Here is a 17,849-nt window from a genome sequence, read left to right as displayed (position 1 = left end):
GTAAGCATGTAGTTCCTTGCTCATATCTCAAGGAGTGATAAAAGTGTTATTAAATGTTTAAGCACCCAGCATCGTGTGGAGGACTGGAGAGGCATCATGTCATTCATTACAAACACTGATGATGTAAATACTTAGTGATCAGGGAACGCAGGCTCAGAGATTAATCTACTTGCTTGAGGTTATCTGGCCAAGGACAATGGGAGCTGACCATGGAAACCAGGCCTGACTCCACAAAGGCCAACGCTTCAACCACCAGCCTCCTCTGGCTCTGGCTCCAGGCACAGTTCTGCAGTCTGGACTTCTATTTATAATTTGGACCAGGCAGGGTGCAGTTTCACACCAAGCCTCAGGTCTCGGCCCAGCCCCAGGGGGCAGACACCAAACCCTACTCTACTCTTCACTCCTGTTACACCTGTTTGGATGGCAACACTCTAACGTGGGCAGGAAGATGCTTAGCAACCAGCACGTAGACAGGCAGAGGAAGGCGTGCCTGTATCTTTACTCAACCACAGCCAAGGGCCATCCTGAGCAGTTCACTTCCTTCTGTGAGCCTCATCACCAAAAGTATCTTTTAAATCATGACACACCCAGGTCTATATATAAAGCACAAGTAAGGACACACTATAATATCCCTTTCTACCACAGATTGCCATCTTGAATTTTCCATCCCCAGTTATTTCATTAAATAAACAAGATGCTGGTTATGATCTATCACACTGACCTCCTGAGCTGCTAGTGGGCTGTGAAGCAATAGCAAGCAACGCTGAGGAAGGCAGACTGTCAGGGAGGCCAACAGAGCAGGAGCTGGGGCCTGGCTGCCTGTGGAGTTCGCTTTGAAGAGCCGTGGCTGGGCAGCTCCCTATAGTCTTTGCCACGTTCATAAGGTGTAGGAACCACATCTGATCCGAATGCTGTGCTTGGAGCAGCCACTGAAAGTTGATCCAGGTGGCTAGACTACAGTTCTTTGGACTCAAGACTGAACTGCTACACCCGCGTCCTGAGCCCCATTCCCTCAATCAAAAGACTGAGGCCGGGCACAGCAGGGCAGGCTGAACCCTCATCCAAGAAGGGCAAGCCGGGCTCACCTCATTAATCATGGAGTTGTCAGCAATTTGCATTCAGACCCTGGGGTTGAAAAAGGAGATGGAGCTCCAGGATACTCCCGGTCTTTCTTCTGAGCAGGGAGAGAGGTGGTTGAAAAAAATACTACCAGGCTTCCACCCTGGCCAGAGCAGACTGTTGTGAACAATGCCTGAACCTGCTGGGTTTGGAAAAGCTGCCTGGAGGTTGCCTATTAGTGACAGTTCCTTGCTTTCTGGGTCAAATGCAGACTCCTAATTCCATCACTAACTTCCTTCTTGGGTCTAACATTTGGGAATTGTTCACGGCTGACTAAGAAGTGATTCCTCAACTGAAGTGGCCAAGGGCCGGCTGGAGGTTGCAGGGAGGAGGGGAGGCCTGGATACATGTCTTCCCCCCTTTCCTGGCTCCCTCTGCCTCCTGACACATATGGGACTTCTTTGGATGGGGGTTCCTGTGGAAACCACTGCAGGCTCTGGGATGCTACCCTGCCCCTGTGCAGCTCAGCTCCATTTCATGGCAGAAAACATCTGGCCTCTGGGACACCGGGACACGGTGTGGCCTCATGATGGCTGCCGTCCACACCCTGCTCCTACTTCAGGCGAGCATCTAGGAAGGGTCCAGTCTCCACACAGCTTCAGCAGACATGAGGTGGCTCAATCACTTACAATGCAAGTTAGATCTTGATAGTGGTTTGAACTGAAAATTATATCCTCCATCATAGATTGGATTCTATTTTAAAAGGTAAAGGGGTCCATTGACAAATGGATGGACAAAATATGGTCTGTACATACAACGGAGTGCTATTCAGCCATAAAGAGGGAGGGAATTTTGACACATCTACCAGGGTGAACCTTAAAGACATCAGACTACATGAAATAAGCCAGTCACCACCACTGTAGGACTGCAGTTACATGAAGAACACGGAGTCGTCAAAACCATAGAGATAAAGTAGAATGGTGGCTGCCAGCCGTGGGAGGGTGGAGGGAATGGGATTTAGTGTTCAGCAGGGACAGAGCTTTAGTTTTGCAAGATGAGAACTCTGGAGATGATGGCATAAATATGAATTTACTTACCATCACTGAATTTTACACTTCAAAATGATTCGGCCAATAAATAGGTGCATTTTATCACAGTAAAAAAAAAAAAAAATAGTAGTAAAGGGAACAAGGTGGAAGGAAAGGAGAAATCAATCCCCTTTGCAACCGTAGCGAGCTCGATGCCCAGACCAGCACTGTTGACTTCCATACCTCTCAGGCCAAAGTGACGTTCTTCTGCCGGCATCCTGCGTATTAGACCCTCAGTGTTTGGGAATGTTCTGGAGGATGGGTCTCTGGCTGACGGCATGTAAACAGGTTTCCTAGGGTGCCACACCCTGCCCGCCCCCCTCGCAGGACATGGCTGGCGGGCATATTACCTGGAAGGGTAGCCGGCCGCACTGATCCGAATGGTCTCCAGCACCCCGCACGCCCGGAGCTGCTGCACTGCTCTCTTCGGATCAAAGCTGCAAGACAGTAAGACAACCCGTACATGGCCATGCGGGCAAAGAAATGGAACAGGAGGGAGGGAAAAAGGACTTCTTCCTGCACCGGGAGACAGACCTTCATGCACCTTGAGTTCAAGGTCAGGGGACAAGCACAGACTAAAAGTCACTAACCGGCAGGTGCGTGAGTGATTTCAGCCCCACAGTTCTATGCAAGTTCTTGTTCTCACCTGGGCTGCATCTCTTCTTTGCTTACCTGAATTCTGTCCACCCTCCAGACCCTCCCCTTATTATTTCCATCCACAGGGGCACCTGTGCTCATTCAAAGGCCAAAGTATAGACACTTGCCACCACACACAGTATTTGGCTCAGGAGTTAAGGGGGAATTTCAGGCCAGGCAGACATGTATTTGAATTTTGACACAGTCCCTTACCAGCTGCATGTGTAATCTGTGGAAAGCAACATCACCTCCTTGGGCCTCAATATCCTCACCTATGAAATGGGGATCATAGGAGCGTCCCCTTTTCAGGGTTGGTGCAAAGATTAAACATCATGGCCCACAAAAGCAGTTAGACCAACACCTGGCACCTAGCATTGTTAGCTGTTATCACGACAGCTGCCCAGGTACGATAAAGAAATCTATTTTCCCATCTGCCTTCAGAGATGTGAGCCACATCTTCAACAACTCATAGCCCCCACCCCCCCACCAGTGCTGTTTAACCCTGAAAATCCAGTATTTATTCCAACACCTAAGTTGAACAGGATGTTGTAGAATCAGACATGGTCTGGGTGGAGAGGCTCCACCCTGGAGAAGTGTGTAGAAGCAGCACGTGAGAACCATGGTAGAAGTGTTGAGAGTCCAGGGGGAAAGTGGTCAGCATTGGCTGGGTAATCAGAGGAAGTACGAAGTATGAAGCTAAACTAGAATTAATCCCTATTGGGGGCACCTAGGTGGTTCAGTTGGTTAAGCGTCTGACTTCGGCTCAGGTCATGATCTCATGGTTCGTGGGTTCGAGCCCCACATCGGGCTCTGTGCTGACAAATAGCTCACAGCCTGAAGGCTGTTTCAGATTCCCTCTCTCTCTCTCTCTGACCCTCCCCTGCTCACACTCTCTCTCAGAAATAAAAATTAAAAAAAAAAAAAAAAAAAGGATTTAATCCCTATTGTAGTTTGCTAAGACCCTTGCCCCACTCAGAAGAGATAGGAAGTAAATGCTCCCTTTCTTTCTGGCTGTCTTGGTTCAGTTAGAGCCAAGGGCCATGCATCCTGCTCTCCTTCCACTCTGGGATGTGGGCAGGCAGCGCAGAGGCCCAGCTCCCGAGATCACACTGGCTTCAGCACACACCTTGGCCAAGCTGTCAGGCAGAGAGAGAGATGGGGAGCTTCTTTATGTCTAGGACCCCAGGGGGCTGCCTCATGCCGCCTTTGTCTGTCGCCTCCCGGACAAGCCTGGATGTCCTCTTCCCAGTAGCTTCTGGAGCTCTGCGGGATGGGTCAGGGCCGGAATCGGCCACGCCCGGACTGGCAGCTCTCCACTAGAGACTTCTTCCCTCACCTCTATTTGTATGACGTGCTCAAGTCCTGGCGCTGGCTGTTCTCTGACACCGAGAACCCAGAAGTCCATCGAGGCAGAAGGCTGGGTCAGCAGGCACCTTCCAAGTGACTGGAGATGGTGAGCTGACCTGGAGTCCAGGAACTCTCTGTGTTCCAGGTCAGCCCTGGGGCTCGGTGTCCTGGCAGTCACCCACACCCTCCCCCTGACCCCCCTCAAACCTGCCACTCTTGACAGCCAGCCCCTCCATAGTCTGCCTGATCCCTCCAGCCCCGGGATGCCCTTGACATTTGAGCATATATGAGGGGGCACTGGAGTCTGCACAGACCTGAACAATAGGACCGTTACTTCGCAGGAGTTGACTTCTTTTTTTTTTAAGTTGACAAAAAGCCACTCAGTGGAAGAGCTTATAAGATGAAAGAAAACAAAAGGAAACCTAAGTGTGGAGACTTTCGCTAGGTTATCCCCCGTGTAGCTTTCCTGAGGTGTCACCAGAACGCAGCACAGTTCTGGGATCTAAGAAAAACCTTACCCAATACAGATGGGGTGGTAGTGAGGAGTCTAAGCAGCAACATGGGACAGAAAGGTTTCTTGCAACACAGGCTCTGCTGTTTATGAATCTGCTTCTCTCATCTCTGCGCACGGTGAATGCGCCTGCACCCCGGGGAGGGGTTTTGTGGCCTGCACACCTCCCCTCCCAAGGCTATCCGCATCCGTGTTCTCCAGGTTAGGGTCTGCTTCCATCTGCAGGGGGTGGGGGGGGGGATGGGCAGCACACGTGGCAAGCACACGTAACCCCTCATCCTTTGTGGCTGGAGGTCCACCTGCGGTTCTACCCACACTCACACTTTCCTCCAGGTTGCCAGAGTTGGCAACATTCTCTTCCCTGTGGGATGGGGACCAAGAGCAAGGGCAAACCAGAAAAAACCTGGTACAGCCACCAACAGCTAGTGCCCCTCCAGGCAACACACAATGTCTCCGCAGCTCCTTTTCCTCACTTCTCCGACAGACGCGGAGAATACCTGCCCAACTGTAATTCGCTGGTTTGTTGCAGTGATAAGTGATAGGAAAGAACACTATTAGAAAGGAAGCAGGCGCTACACCAAGAAGATACCGCCATCCCCTGTCCCTGTTCGCATGCCCCAGAGGGCCCGTAAAGCCAGCCAGCCCGCCTTCTGTATCTTCTCTTCTCTCTTCAGGAGTCAAGAAAGCTCACGGTCAAAGGCATCTCTTCCCCAGCCTCACGGCCCATGTTACCAGGGGACCAGGAGTGGAAAACCCGCCCTCTCACCTGCTACATTTTGGAAGACTACAGTGAGGGCAAGAGACACTTAACTCCAGACTGAAAAAAAATCACCAAAGACCTACAGGGTCGAACCTGCTGAAATGCAGGGTTTTCCTCTCTCCTCCCAATAAAAGTGCAGCCTCAGCAGAATCAGAAGTTACTTCCTTCAGGCTCTGCAGCGTGCACAGTCATACCTGAGGACCCTGAGCCGAGCCGCTCAGCAGTGTCCGCTGCTGAGAGCAGGGCACTGGCGCTCCCCCAGCCAGCGACCCCAGATTTCTCACACTCCCCCCGGCCACCTCCTCCCTGCACTTAACCACCTTTTGCTGCTCTGCTCCTACAACGCTTCCACGCACCCACTGACCATTTCTGTGCTGCTGGCGCTGATCTGTGACTGGCAACTCCTGAAGGATGAGGGACAGGTCTCACTGTCATTTCACTTGTCCTAGCTAGGTGACCAGCGAGTAAGTGGTTATGATCATTTTTTTTTTTTTTAAGTAAAGGAAACAACAGAGGGAACAAGCCTTTTCTACAAGAGACGCTATCAAAGCACTTAGTCTAGGACAGCTGCCCTCCACTGGGGGTGCGAGTTTGTCCTCCAAGGAACATTTGGCAACATTGTAAAGCATTTTAGTTGTCACAATGATGGGGATACTAGCAAACTACAATGCATAGGACAGCCCCCCACAATAGGGTATTACCTGGCCCCAAATGTCAAGGGTGCCAAGGTTGAGAAAGCAGTCGTAGAAGATGGGAGGAGGCCCACAGAACTCTCCTTCTAGAATGTCAGTAACATCATAGATTTTAGATGATGTTATAGGTTTTTCCCATGAAAATTTTTTATCCTTCTCACAAATATTCTATATTATCTCCTTGAATTTTTTAATCAAGATGATCATTTTTAACCGCAATTAGCGGATGAAGAAATGAGGCCAACAGTACAGGGCTAGCTTGTGGATCAGCCAAATGATCGGTTTGAGTCTAAACTCCAAGTACGCTGACCTGGGTCAGTAGTCTCCCCACTTTACTAAAAGGATGATTTCAGTCCTGAAGGAAAAGGAAGGTCTTAGAAACATGGGCTGTTAGGACTAGACACTTATTCTGAAAGCCCCTGCATCTCCTCTCATCTGAGGGGAGGCCCAGAAAGAGAATCCCACACGTGGCAGGCACCAGGTTCTGAGGACCCAACTGCCCAAGGTTGCAGCTGGTTGAAGGCAGAGCTGGTGCCCAGCCCTCAACTCTCATCTCTGGGGCCCCTGCACACCACTCCTGCCCTTCACACATAATCAAAGTCTTTCATGCATGCTGCCCTTCTAACAGTATCTCTTCTCCCCGAGTCAGCTGGTAAACAGATGCCACACCGGAGGAATCCCTAACCACTTCTGGGAAATTTGGAGGAAAGGAGAAGCGTCAACAGTCAGCGTGCTTCAAGGAAGGCTGACTCGATGTTGTCTTCCTGACCTTTTCCAGCACAAGGCCCATCTGAGCGCAGGTCAAATTTTACGAAATAATAGGAACAGCAAGGCGTAGTTCAGATACTCACTCTGAGTTGCCAAAATAATTATTTCACAGAAAGAAATTATGCTAGGTCCAAAAAAGAAGTCAGAGATCTGGGACTAAGGTGCTTTAAAAATTTAGAATTATACTTCTGGCCAGAGGACACAACTTGTGTGCTGGCTCATGGCAATGGAATGAGGCTGCAGAATTAAGGGACAGACTGTTCTAGAGGCTTGGGGGAGTGTATCAGGCAAGCAACAGAGTCTAAAACAAGGTGATAGAAGGAAGAGAAAAGGGAGACCAATCTAAGAAAATTTCACGTAGACTCTATGGGACTTTGACAATGACTGGACACTGGGGAGTAAGGAAGAGGAAAGAATCAAGGTTTATGCTATTCAATATGGTAGCCATCAGCCAGCTACAGGCATTTGAATGTAACTAAAATGACATAATTCAGTTCCTCAGTCATACTAGCCACGTTCCAAGCACAGAATCGCCACACATGACTTGTGGCTACAATGCTGGACAATGCAGATAATGGAACAGTTTCATCTATCATAGAAAGTTCTATTAGACAGTACTGGTCCAGAAGGACTCTGAGGTTTGGTGGTAGGTAAATGAGTGGTCAGGAAATGATTATGCCATTTGCTACATAAGCAACCAAACCAAGAGGGACCGTATCTGGAGGGACAAGGAGTCTGGCTTCAGACATGCTGGATGTGAGCCAATGAAAATGCAGCAGGCATTCAGAAATACTAGTCTGGAATCTGGCAAAAACCAGAGATGAACACAGATACTGAACAGTCACTGCTACATAGATTCGGGTGGGGTCAACCATGTGGGCATGGATAAAGCTGGAAGACAATTTCCAAGATAGGGGTAGAAGTAGAATCGAGGCCAGAGAAGGCTGAGGAGTGGGGTGGAAGGAGGAGAACGGGTAGGAATAACTGGAAGCTCAGTAGTAGAAGGTGTGCGAGAAACGGGACAATCTTCATGTCTCGCCACTCGACATGTCACCTGAGGTCATGTCTCCCCACCCAATGGAAGAAGTCTCCTCTGACCACTACAGCTACCCTCCCACCTTGGAACTGAACGTCTGCTCTGAGACACAGGCACATTGCATTTAAGGACACGCTTTTATGCGGTTCTCTAATTCCTCAACACCACTGTAGACTCCGTGGGATTAGGGGAGGTACCCCTTCATCCTGTTGAATCCTGCTAGATAGTACACAGGTGGAGCTTGGTACATGTCTGTTGGCCTGTATTCAGCATGGAAACCATCTGTGAAGTGTAAGAGGAACTATTCATCCTGCTGCAGACTCCCCCGCCCCCCACCAAGGCTGTGTCCCTGTCATTCCATCTGAACTTGTAAGGAAGCATGAAGAAGCCAGGCTTCATGGGCCTGACTCCAACCAAGAGGCGGCTGGCCCCACCCATGCAGGCACTTACTGGAAAGGGAGCTTCTCGTCATTTGGCTTGATGCAGCGAACATAGTGTGGGGTCGTGGCATTCAGGGTCTCCATGAGCAGATGCAGGGAGGTACGGAACTGGGGAGACATAAGTCAGCACCTGCTTATTTACCTCTAACATCTTGTACATGTATAACAGACATTAAGAAACACCCACAGACTGGTGGTGGTACTTGATACTGTTATTGTCATGGTTATGATTAATTTAGGACAAAAAGAAATTCAGAGACTCAGGGTCAGATTCTAAGCTGACACCCCTGCCTTGCTGTAGATCCAAAAGCAAGTCCCTCCCACACTGACATTAGGGCTCCTCAAACTGCACAGGGAGAGCCCACCTGCTGACATGTCTAACTCAGCGTGGTAGATCAAAGGAGATGAAAGGCGGGTCAATAATAGGAAATAGGACAGAGGTCATCATGATGACTGGAGGCTGGTGATTCCTAAACTTGTGGCCCTAGAGCTCCAACATCCGGTGCCTGGACATCCTGGAAGTTGTTACAGCAGAGTGAGATGCTCAGAACAGACAAATCCTCTGCAGCAGAAAGGCGAGTGGCTGCCGGGGCTTGGCAGGAACTCCCTTCTTTTGCAAGACACACTGGACATAAAAATCCCACAAAGAGACACAGAACGTGCCTCGGTTTTCTAGCCGCCAGGCTTATCTAGCCCTTGCTCCCTAATCTGCAGATTCTAGACCCTCTCACCTCTTCTACCAGGTGTGTGTGGTCCTAAGAGAGGGAATAAATGCACTGCTGGGACTGTACCCCTTCCCTTCCTCTTTCGTGTCTGCTCCCTCTAGAGGGGGCTTCGCAGTTTCCTTCTTCAAAGGGCACATACGGAGCAGATGTTGAGGCTACTCGAGCCTCCCTCTGACTCTGCCTCCAACCTTCATCTGCAGAGAGGCCTGCCCTGCCACACGCACCCCTACCCGCAGCTGCCTGACACAGGCTGACCTGGTGGCCCACAGTTTTCTTGTGCTCCTTGTTGGAGACTTTCAAGGGGGGTCTGGCGGAGCGAATGTTGATCTTTGAGGACGAGCCTTTCCCGGATGCAGTGGTGGCAGAAGCAGAGTCCTTGTCATCATGAAACAAGTCAGCCACTAGTGGGAACTAGAAACAAGCACAAGAAGAACACTGAACACAAGATCTCTGACTTTATGGTGCTCTGACTCTTTCAAAGTAGCTTTTCCAGTACATACCCAAGGGACCTGCCAACACATGTGCACACAAAAAATTGAACATCCAAGTCCATAACTACATTATTCATTGCAGCCAGACTGGGAACACTGTAAATATGGATCAGCTGATAAATGGACAAACCGAACGTAGAAGCTCCGTACAATGGAATACTACTTGACAACATAAAGGAAGCAAGTCCTCATTTGCACTACAGCATGGACAAACCTGGAGACCGTGCCAAGTGAAAGAAGCCAGACACAAAGACCTTGTAGCGCATGATTCTATTTACAAGAAATGTCCGTTGAGCGGCAGCCAGGGGCTGGGTGAGAAGACAGCAGAATAAGTGGTGACGGGTATAGTCTTCTTTATGGAGTAATGCAAATTTCCTAGAATTTAGAGTTTCTCCTCTCTGCTCATCCCGAGAGGCCCATCTCTCAAGGTCTAGCCCTGCATTCTCCATGGACTTGCCCAGATCACTCCCTCACATCTCCATCATGTTTGTGAGCTCGAGCCCGGCATCGGGCTCTGTGCTGACAGCTTAGAGTCTGGAGCCTGCTTGAGATTCTGGGTCTCCCTCCCTCTCTACCCCTTCCCCACTCGTGTTCTCTCTCTCAAAAATAAACAAACATAAAAAAATTTAAAAATTAAAGAAACTAGATAGACCAGTTCATCCATTCACTTACCAATGCTTAACTGACCACCAAATATGCAACAAAAAAATACGGTGCATGGGGCTGGGAACAAAAACAAATAGCTTCTTATGGATCATTGGGTTTATGATCTAGCATAGAAGTCTAACTCTAATCAATTAACCCCACAATTAAAAGCTTAATGACAAGATGATGAGGATCCCAAAGGAACTAAACAACAGAAACCCATGACTAAATCAGGGCCCCACAGCAGAAATTAGGAAAGACTTCTCTTGGGAAGGGAAGTTTGAAGTGGTGCATTATTAAGAGGGCAGGAAAGCATGCTAGGAAGTATCTACACATCCAGGGAACTCCTCTATCAGCCAGTACAGCTATTGGACACACCGCAAGGGGAAAGCAAGGACGAATAACTCATACAAAATCCTTGGTTGAAGATTTTGGTCTTCATCCTGAAAGCATGGGAAACTATTTTTTTTTTTTTTTTTTAAATAAGAGCACTTAACATTTACGGAGCACTTCCAATGTACAAAGTATATATGAAAATTTACTCAATTCTCCCAATAACCACTTGGTTATTACAACCCATTTTACAGAGGGGAAACAGAGGCTCAGGACACAAGATCACAGAGCTAGTCAGTGGCAACGCCAGGATCTGCACACAGACAGCCTGGCTCCAGAGCCCATACAGCAGTGGGGAGCAGTGAGCAGTGCTCTCCTGGGGAAGCTCTATCTAGCTGCAGCATGACACAGAGACTGAAGTCCACCGTAAACGCAGCCCTAAGCAGAGCAGTTATGAGACACAAGAGCCAATAACCCAGCAGCTACCTGGCATGTGAGGTGCTTCAGAACAGACAGTGAGCTAGGGTCAGGAGACCCTTTAGATCTGACTCTGTCACCTCATTAGCTGTGTGACCCATGGCAAACCTCTTAACCTTACTAGATATCAATTTTCTGATCCATAACAATAAAGGAACTGAGTAAGAGGATTCCATTAAGCCTAACCTAGACTCCTGCAATTTGTATCTTTAATCTCTTACTGTTCCCAGGCTCCCTCCCTTAAACACATAGCTATGTTCAAGTTCCTTCCATGCCTAGTGACCTCCCTGGCCAGCTGGCTCTCCCTCCGCCCCATCTCAGGCAAGTGGTCCAGGGACACCACCTTCTGTCATCCTTCCTCAGACCTGCCTCCAACCCACGTATGGAATGGCCCCACACTGCATCCTGCAGTACCTTCTGGGGACCCTACTTGCCAAATCTAGTAGCTGGAAGGGGTACAGCTTCACTCCTGGTCCTCCTTGATATTGAAGGGTCCACACCTCCTCTCTGAGGCCAGCTTCCCTTCCATGGGCCCATCTTCCTGCACATCTCCCCTTCCTGTTGCTGTTTTCCACGACAGTGTCCTCACCGTTTATATTTTCTAACACTGGTTCCCTGGACAGTCTCCTTCATGCCAGTGGCTTCAACTACCCCCCACTGAGCCTGTCTCTCCAGTCTTAATGCTCTTCCACACCGAGGACCCACAGTGCCAACTAACTGTTCCATATCTTCCTCCTTGTGGGTATTCCCCTGGAAACTCCAAATTTGACACGGCCCAAACAGCCCTCGCCCACCAACTGCCCCCCCGTCCCGCGTAAATTTTTTTTTGAGAGAGCACAGCAGGGAGGGGGAGAGAGAAATGGAGAGAGCGGATCTGAAGCGGGCTCTGCACTGATAGCAGATATGGGGCTTGAACTCACCCACCAACTGTAAGCTTGTGACCTGAGCCAAAGTCGGACACTCAGCCAATTGAGCCACCCAGGGAACCCCAACTTCTCAAATTTGTATTAGATAGCATTTCCTACCCTAATAATTACAAAGCTCTGTCCATGGTTGGGGTCCAGCAGTCCTTAATCACCAGAATGCTGCTGCCCTCGTTCAAGCCTACCCAAGCTCCCTCAGGTCACTGCAGGTGCCTAGAATTTGAATGCCTTCCTCGAGATACACCTGCATCCCAACATATTCTTCCTACAAGCCAGAATCTTCTCCAAATACAAACGTTGTGTCCAGCAACTCCTCGTTTAAAGATTCGTGGGTCCTGAATGATGATGGCAGAAAGTCACCATCACACACAAAAACTGAGAACATGGGGAGGGGCAAAAATAGGAGAGACTGGGGGATGGGGAGAGACCATTTGGGCACAGGAGGGATGGGGGATCTGATGCCAGAGAGAAAAGGCACATGTGAGGAAGGGTCAAGTGCCCAGTCAGACTGGCGCTGAGAAATTTCCACAGGGGAATAATTGGCAGCCAAAGGCTGGCTGACATTTGAAAGACATCACAGATTCATTCAGTCTGTCATGTCTAAACAAAATACTAACTATCCTAGCTCACATACTTTCTGAAGTGGATTTACAAGATGTTTGAGTCAAGGGTAGAAGTTCCCACATGCATTATTACACAGTTTCAGGAGTCTAATTCACAGAAACCGTGAATATGAATAGTGGGTTTTTTCCTCCGAAAAAAATCTATTAACTTCTAAGGCCAGGAGAATGTATTAAAACCAAACAAGGAACTGTGAAATCAGATTAAACAGTAGGAATACTTTAACATTGAAGCCCCTTTCTCTTGCTTCAATTAGAAGCTCCCACACTGGTCCTGCGCTATAATTTGGGAAAGAACCCAACAAAGGTTTAGTCTGAAGAATATGCAATTTTAAAAGCATGTTTTAATTCTATGTCTTGGTTCTTGAGGCTCATTGGGAAACAGTGGGCTATCTGGGATGGAGAAGGACAGGAGTTTGTTCGAACATCAACTCTAGGAAAAAGGGGTAGGTGTTAGGTTCTTCTCAGAACTGTATAAAGATCCGAGAACATACACAGGCATCTAGTTCGGCCGCAGGGCCATGTGTTCAACCTTGGGCTGTAGGCAGCAGTGAAAGAACAGACATGAAATACTGATGAGTGTACCACCCAACCCCAGAGACCCAAATGGATACTGCTCCCTAGGGCTGCCCCATCCACCCACTGGGACAAGGGACCTGGGCTAGGCAGGGACATCCTGGTCTCAGCAGCATCGCAGCTATAAACCAACTTCAAGTCTCAATGAGTAGTTACACCAAGCTCTTGCTTAATTCCCTCAAAAGAATGAATTTCCGAGAAAGCTTTTCTGTTTAATTGACTAACTCCAGTTATGCTTTACAAATACCGGAAAGTCTATTTATGAGCTGAGCAACTAATAATGACAACAATTCATGTAGGGCAGCCCTAGGGAACAGCATCCATCTGGGTCTCTCTGGAAATTTGCTCCCTCCAACTATGAAAACACTCAGATAGTACCTTCAAACCAACTAAGCACTTGCCTGATATTGTCACTTATTTCCAAGTGTCCACAGATACTGGTGTGGGTATGCTCTGCTATTTAAGTCTAAAGATAGATTTTAAAAAGCCTGAGGCAAATCTATTTGAAGAGGGATTTAAAAAGTATGAAAATACCTTTTAAAGACCATTTGACGGTTTAAGAAATATGTCGATTATAGCTATCTACATAGCTGTTACCTTGGAAATAGTGCCTGTTCGCTTCCGTAACAACATAAAATATCGTCCTTTTAAAACAGACGCATGAAACTAAAATAAAGACATGCTCGAATAACCATTTGATTAGAATCTCTTGGCTAAAACCTTATCTTTAAAACCTTGCTGTAAACCAGGTTTTAAAAACCACATTTTCTTCTCGAGCAGTTCTGTCACCTGGCCAGTGCTACCCTTTGGGAGAAAAAATCTATTGTTAGTTAAACAAGTATTTCATTTATAGGAGTTTTAAATGAGCTCTGAAGGAAAAGCCTCAGTACTTTTTTTTTTTTTAATGTTAAATAAAATGGAGGACTTTCCTATATTGGAAAGTGGATGATGATAAGGTCTTACCGACTAAAGAGTTCTCACTTACATAGTGACTGTTTTTTTCTAAATATTGGGGGCAACTTTTTAACTACCAACACCAACTGATTTTTACATAGGAAGCACTCCAAATATCCTTAAAGGTGTTTAAAAATTCTGAGGTTTCTGGGTGGCTCAGTTGGTTAAGCATCTGACTTTCGGTTTTGGCTCAGGTCATGATCTCCCAGTTCAAGGGAACATGCCCCATATTGGGCTCTGCACTGACAGCACAGACCTTGCTTGGGATTCTCTCTCTCCAGCTCTTGCTGCCCAACCCCCGGCTTGGGCACTGTAGGGTGCTCTCAAAATACATAAACTTTAAAAAAATATATTTAAAACAAATTTTTTTTAATTCAGGGGACCTGAATGGGCAATTTTCCAAAGACACACAAATGGCAAATGGACACATGAAAAGATGCTCAACATCACCAATCACCAGGGAAATGCAAATCAGAACCACAATGAGATCTCCCTTTACACCTGTGAGAATGGCTAAAATAAAAAACCCAAGAAATAACAAGTGCTGGCAAGGATGAGGATAAAAGGGGACCCTCATAAACTGCTGGTGGGAATGCAAACTGGTGCAGCCACTGTAGAAAACAGTATGGTCATTTCCCCCCAAATTAAAATCACCACATGATGTAGTAATTCCACTACTGGGTATTTACTCACAGAAATGAAAATGCAAATTCAAAAACTAATTTTTTACAATAATTTTTGAGGGTGTGCAAGGAAGGGAGGGAGAGGGAGAGGGAGAGGGAGGGAGGGGGAGAGAGAGAGACAGAGACAGAGAATATCCCAAGCAAGCTCTGCATTCTCAGTGCAGAGCCCGATGCAGAGCTCAAATGCACAAACCAGGAGATCATGCCCTGAGCCAAAATCAAGAGTCAGGCACTCAACCAAGCCACCCAGGCACCCCAAAAAACAATACTTTTTAAATAAGCAAATGTATTTGCTAAAAATGGACCGTGTCTGTAACCTATAAGGAACATACCAGTGTGGAAACAATAGACACATATCCATGATCATTCCTTGAGGAGTTGAAGTTAAAGTACTAGAAAGATGTACAGAGTATGCACATGGGCCTTGTCTGAGGTGTGCCATTGTGACTCTTGGACCTCAGGGACTGCCATGGCCCAGAGTAGGTGGTTTGGGGCCAATATGGTCTCCCTCACCTCTGCACCATACTGGTCTCAAGATCCCATCTGCTGGGACCGGTGGAGACATGGCCTCAGGACGGTCTGCCTGGGAACACTGCCCAGCATGGCCCTTGTGGCCGGGCAGATACAGACAGACTCCCAAGCCTGCTGCTCATCACTCTGGCCTATGCTCAGTGCTGCCTGGCCTGAGGAGATCTTAAACATATGCTCCATTTGAGGGCTTTTTTCCCCCCAGAAAAAATACTATTTTTTATAATCAACACTGGGAGGGAGAAAACTCCATCTTTAGTACTTGAAACAAATCAGTCTGTTAATGTCATGTTTTAAAGAAGTATTTCCTAGGTCTTTATTTATAGCTCTCCAATAGCTGAGAAAGCAATTAGGTACATTATAACCTCTTAGGCGGTATAACTGGCTTTACTAATTACATTCTCATTAACACTGTTTTATTTCGCTGCTCTTGGTGGGAGTTCTCCAAACATCCCTTTGGCTGGTAGGGTACATGGGAGGGAGTCTTCCATCCAATACTGCTTGAGTATTTACAATGATTACTTAATTTCTTTTTTTTTTTTTAAATGTTTTATTTATTTCTAGGAGAGAGAGAGAGAGACAGCATGAGCAGGGGAGGGTCAGAGAGAGAGGGAGTCAAAGACTGAAACAGGCTCCAGGCTCTGAGCTAGCAGTCAGCACAGAGCCCGACGCGGGGCTCGAACCCACAAACCGCGAGATCATGACCTAAGTGAAAGTCGGACGCTTAACTGACTAAGACACCCGGGCGCCCCAATTTCTTGATTTCTTATCAGAAGTACCACACCAAAGAGAAAAGCTAAGAGGAGGGGGCAACTGGGTGGCTCAGTCAGTTAAGTGTCTAACTTTGGCCCAGGTCATGATCTCATGTTTATGAGTTTGAGCCTTGCACTGGGCTCTGTGCTGACAGCTCAGAGCCTGAAGCCTGCTTCAGATTCTATTTCTCTTTCTCTCTCTGCCCCTCTCACCGACTTGTGCTCTGTCACACTCAAAATTAAGCAAACATTAAAAAAACAAAAAAAGGAAAAATAGGTCTCCCATAAAGTAAAAATACTTGAAATAAAATTATGAATTTACATATGAGATTCGAGATTCATTCATGCTTAGGGAGATGAAAACCAACACAAAAACTGGGCATTAACTCCATGCCATAGGGCTTTGTATCCTTCTAGCTAATTTTCTCTTTGTGATATGGAGTTAGAAACAAACCTTATAGGACTGCTGTAACAACAAAGTTTTAAGGATAGAGGCTCAATAAACTATCAGCTTCAAAACTGCTACCATGACCAGTGCTGCCAGACGTGTCCATCTGTCCCAAGGATTTAAAGCACAGTTGGAACCACTCTTTTATTTGTAGCCGTGGTCTGTCGGGCCCATCTGTAGGTTTACAGTGACCTAATTTCAGTCTTTGCTTTCTACCTTCTGCGATGTCTGGAATGGGCTCATGGTGGAGAGTTCTTAGCCCCCCTCCTGCTGCTGCTGGCCACCATCACAGCACCTGTGAGGGTGGGCTGGGCTAGCGATTGGCAAAAAGGTCCTTGGTTCTTGAGAAAGATTCGTCGGTGAAGAGGAAAGCTGGAGTGTTGTAGGTGGGTAGAGAAAAGAAGGACCATGATCTGAGAGTAGATCACAGACCTATCCTATACTCCCAATTTAGGATTATCTACAAATGTGATGTGCATGCTCTGAACCATTGACTTCACTTCTAAAAATTTACCTGACCAATATAATTGTACAAAGCAAAGATATATGCAAACGGTATTAATCGTAGATTGTTTGAATTATCAAAATACCAATCGTTTAAAAAAAGATATAGTCAGAGAGATATAAAAAGAGATATAAAATCAAAGAGAACTATGTATAATGGGATTCATTTCGATCTTACAAAGATGTACCAACATGTCTGCCTATGCAGAATGGTAACTAATGAAAAGGTGGGTCCAGGAATGAATGGCAGGGAATGCTTTATGCTATTTAAATTTATGAGTCCATATTTCTTTTTTTTTTTACGTTAAGTTTTATTTATTTCTAGGAGAGAGAGAGAGAAAGAGAGAGAGAGAGAGAGAGAGACAGCGTGAGCAGGGGAGGGTCAGAGAGAGAGGGAGTCACAGACTGAAACAGGCTCCAGGCTCTGAGCTGATAGTCAGCACAGAGCCCGACGTGGGGCTCGAACCCACGATCCGCAAGATCATGACCTAAGTGAAAGTTGGACGCTTAACCGACTAAGCCACCCAGGCGCCCCACCATATTTCATTTATAGTAAAAACCCAGTACCCCCAAACTAACATGACACTCCTCTACAGAAAAGGAGCTTAAGACCACTCTCTCTGGGAGGGCCTGCTTATAAGGTTGACCCTTCATTGGGAAGTTGGATTTTGGGAGGGTTTTCACCAAACTCAGGTAAGAATGTTTCACTGGAAATAATAAAAATCAGGGCAACAATAAACAATATAGAAACCAAAGAAACAACTGAACAGATCAATGAAACCAAGAGTTGGTTCTTTGAAAAAATAAAATTGACAAACCTCTAGCCAGGCTTCTCAAAAAAAAAAAAAAAAAA

The 17,849-nt window shown here is 47.1% G+C and overlaps 1 protein-coding gene across 2 annotated transcripts in view; it reads right to left on the bottom strand.

The window, feature by feature from the left end:
- Positions 1-17,849, bottom strand: part of MYO5B (myosin VB) — a 333,306-nt gene that overhangs the window by 78,015 nt on the left and 237,442 nt on the right. For both annotated transcript variants that reach the window (XM_039228822.1, XM_039228821.1), the window contains exons 15-17: positions 9,318-9,473; positions 8,348-8,445; positions 2,498-2,584 (exon numbers count right to left, since the gene is read on the bottom strand). In XM_039228822.1, coding sequence (XP_039084753.1) covers positions 2,498-2,584; positions 8,348-8,445; positions 9,318-9,473 — 341 coding nt within the window. The remainder of the gene's footprint in view (positions 1-2,497; positions 2,585-8,347; positions 8,446-9,317; positions 9,474-17,849) is intronic.

Source organism: Hyaena hyaena, unplaced genomic scaffold (genome assembly GCF_003009895.1).
Source record: "Hyaena hyaena isolate Hyena2069 unplaced genomic scaffold, ASM300989v1 scaffold_33, whole genome shotgun sequence".
In the NCBI taxonomy this organism is placed as follows: domain Eukaryota; kingdom Metazoa; phylum Chordata; class Mammalia; order Carnivora; family Hyaenidae; genus Hyaena; species Hyaena hyaena.
Note: the sequence above shows the minus strand (reverse complement) of the source record. Positions and strands in the feature narration are given on the sequence as shown.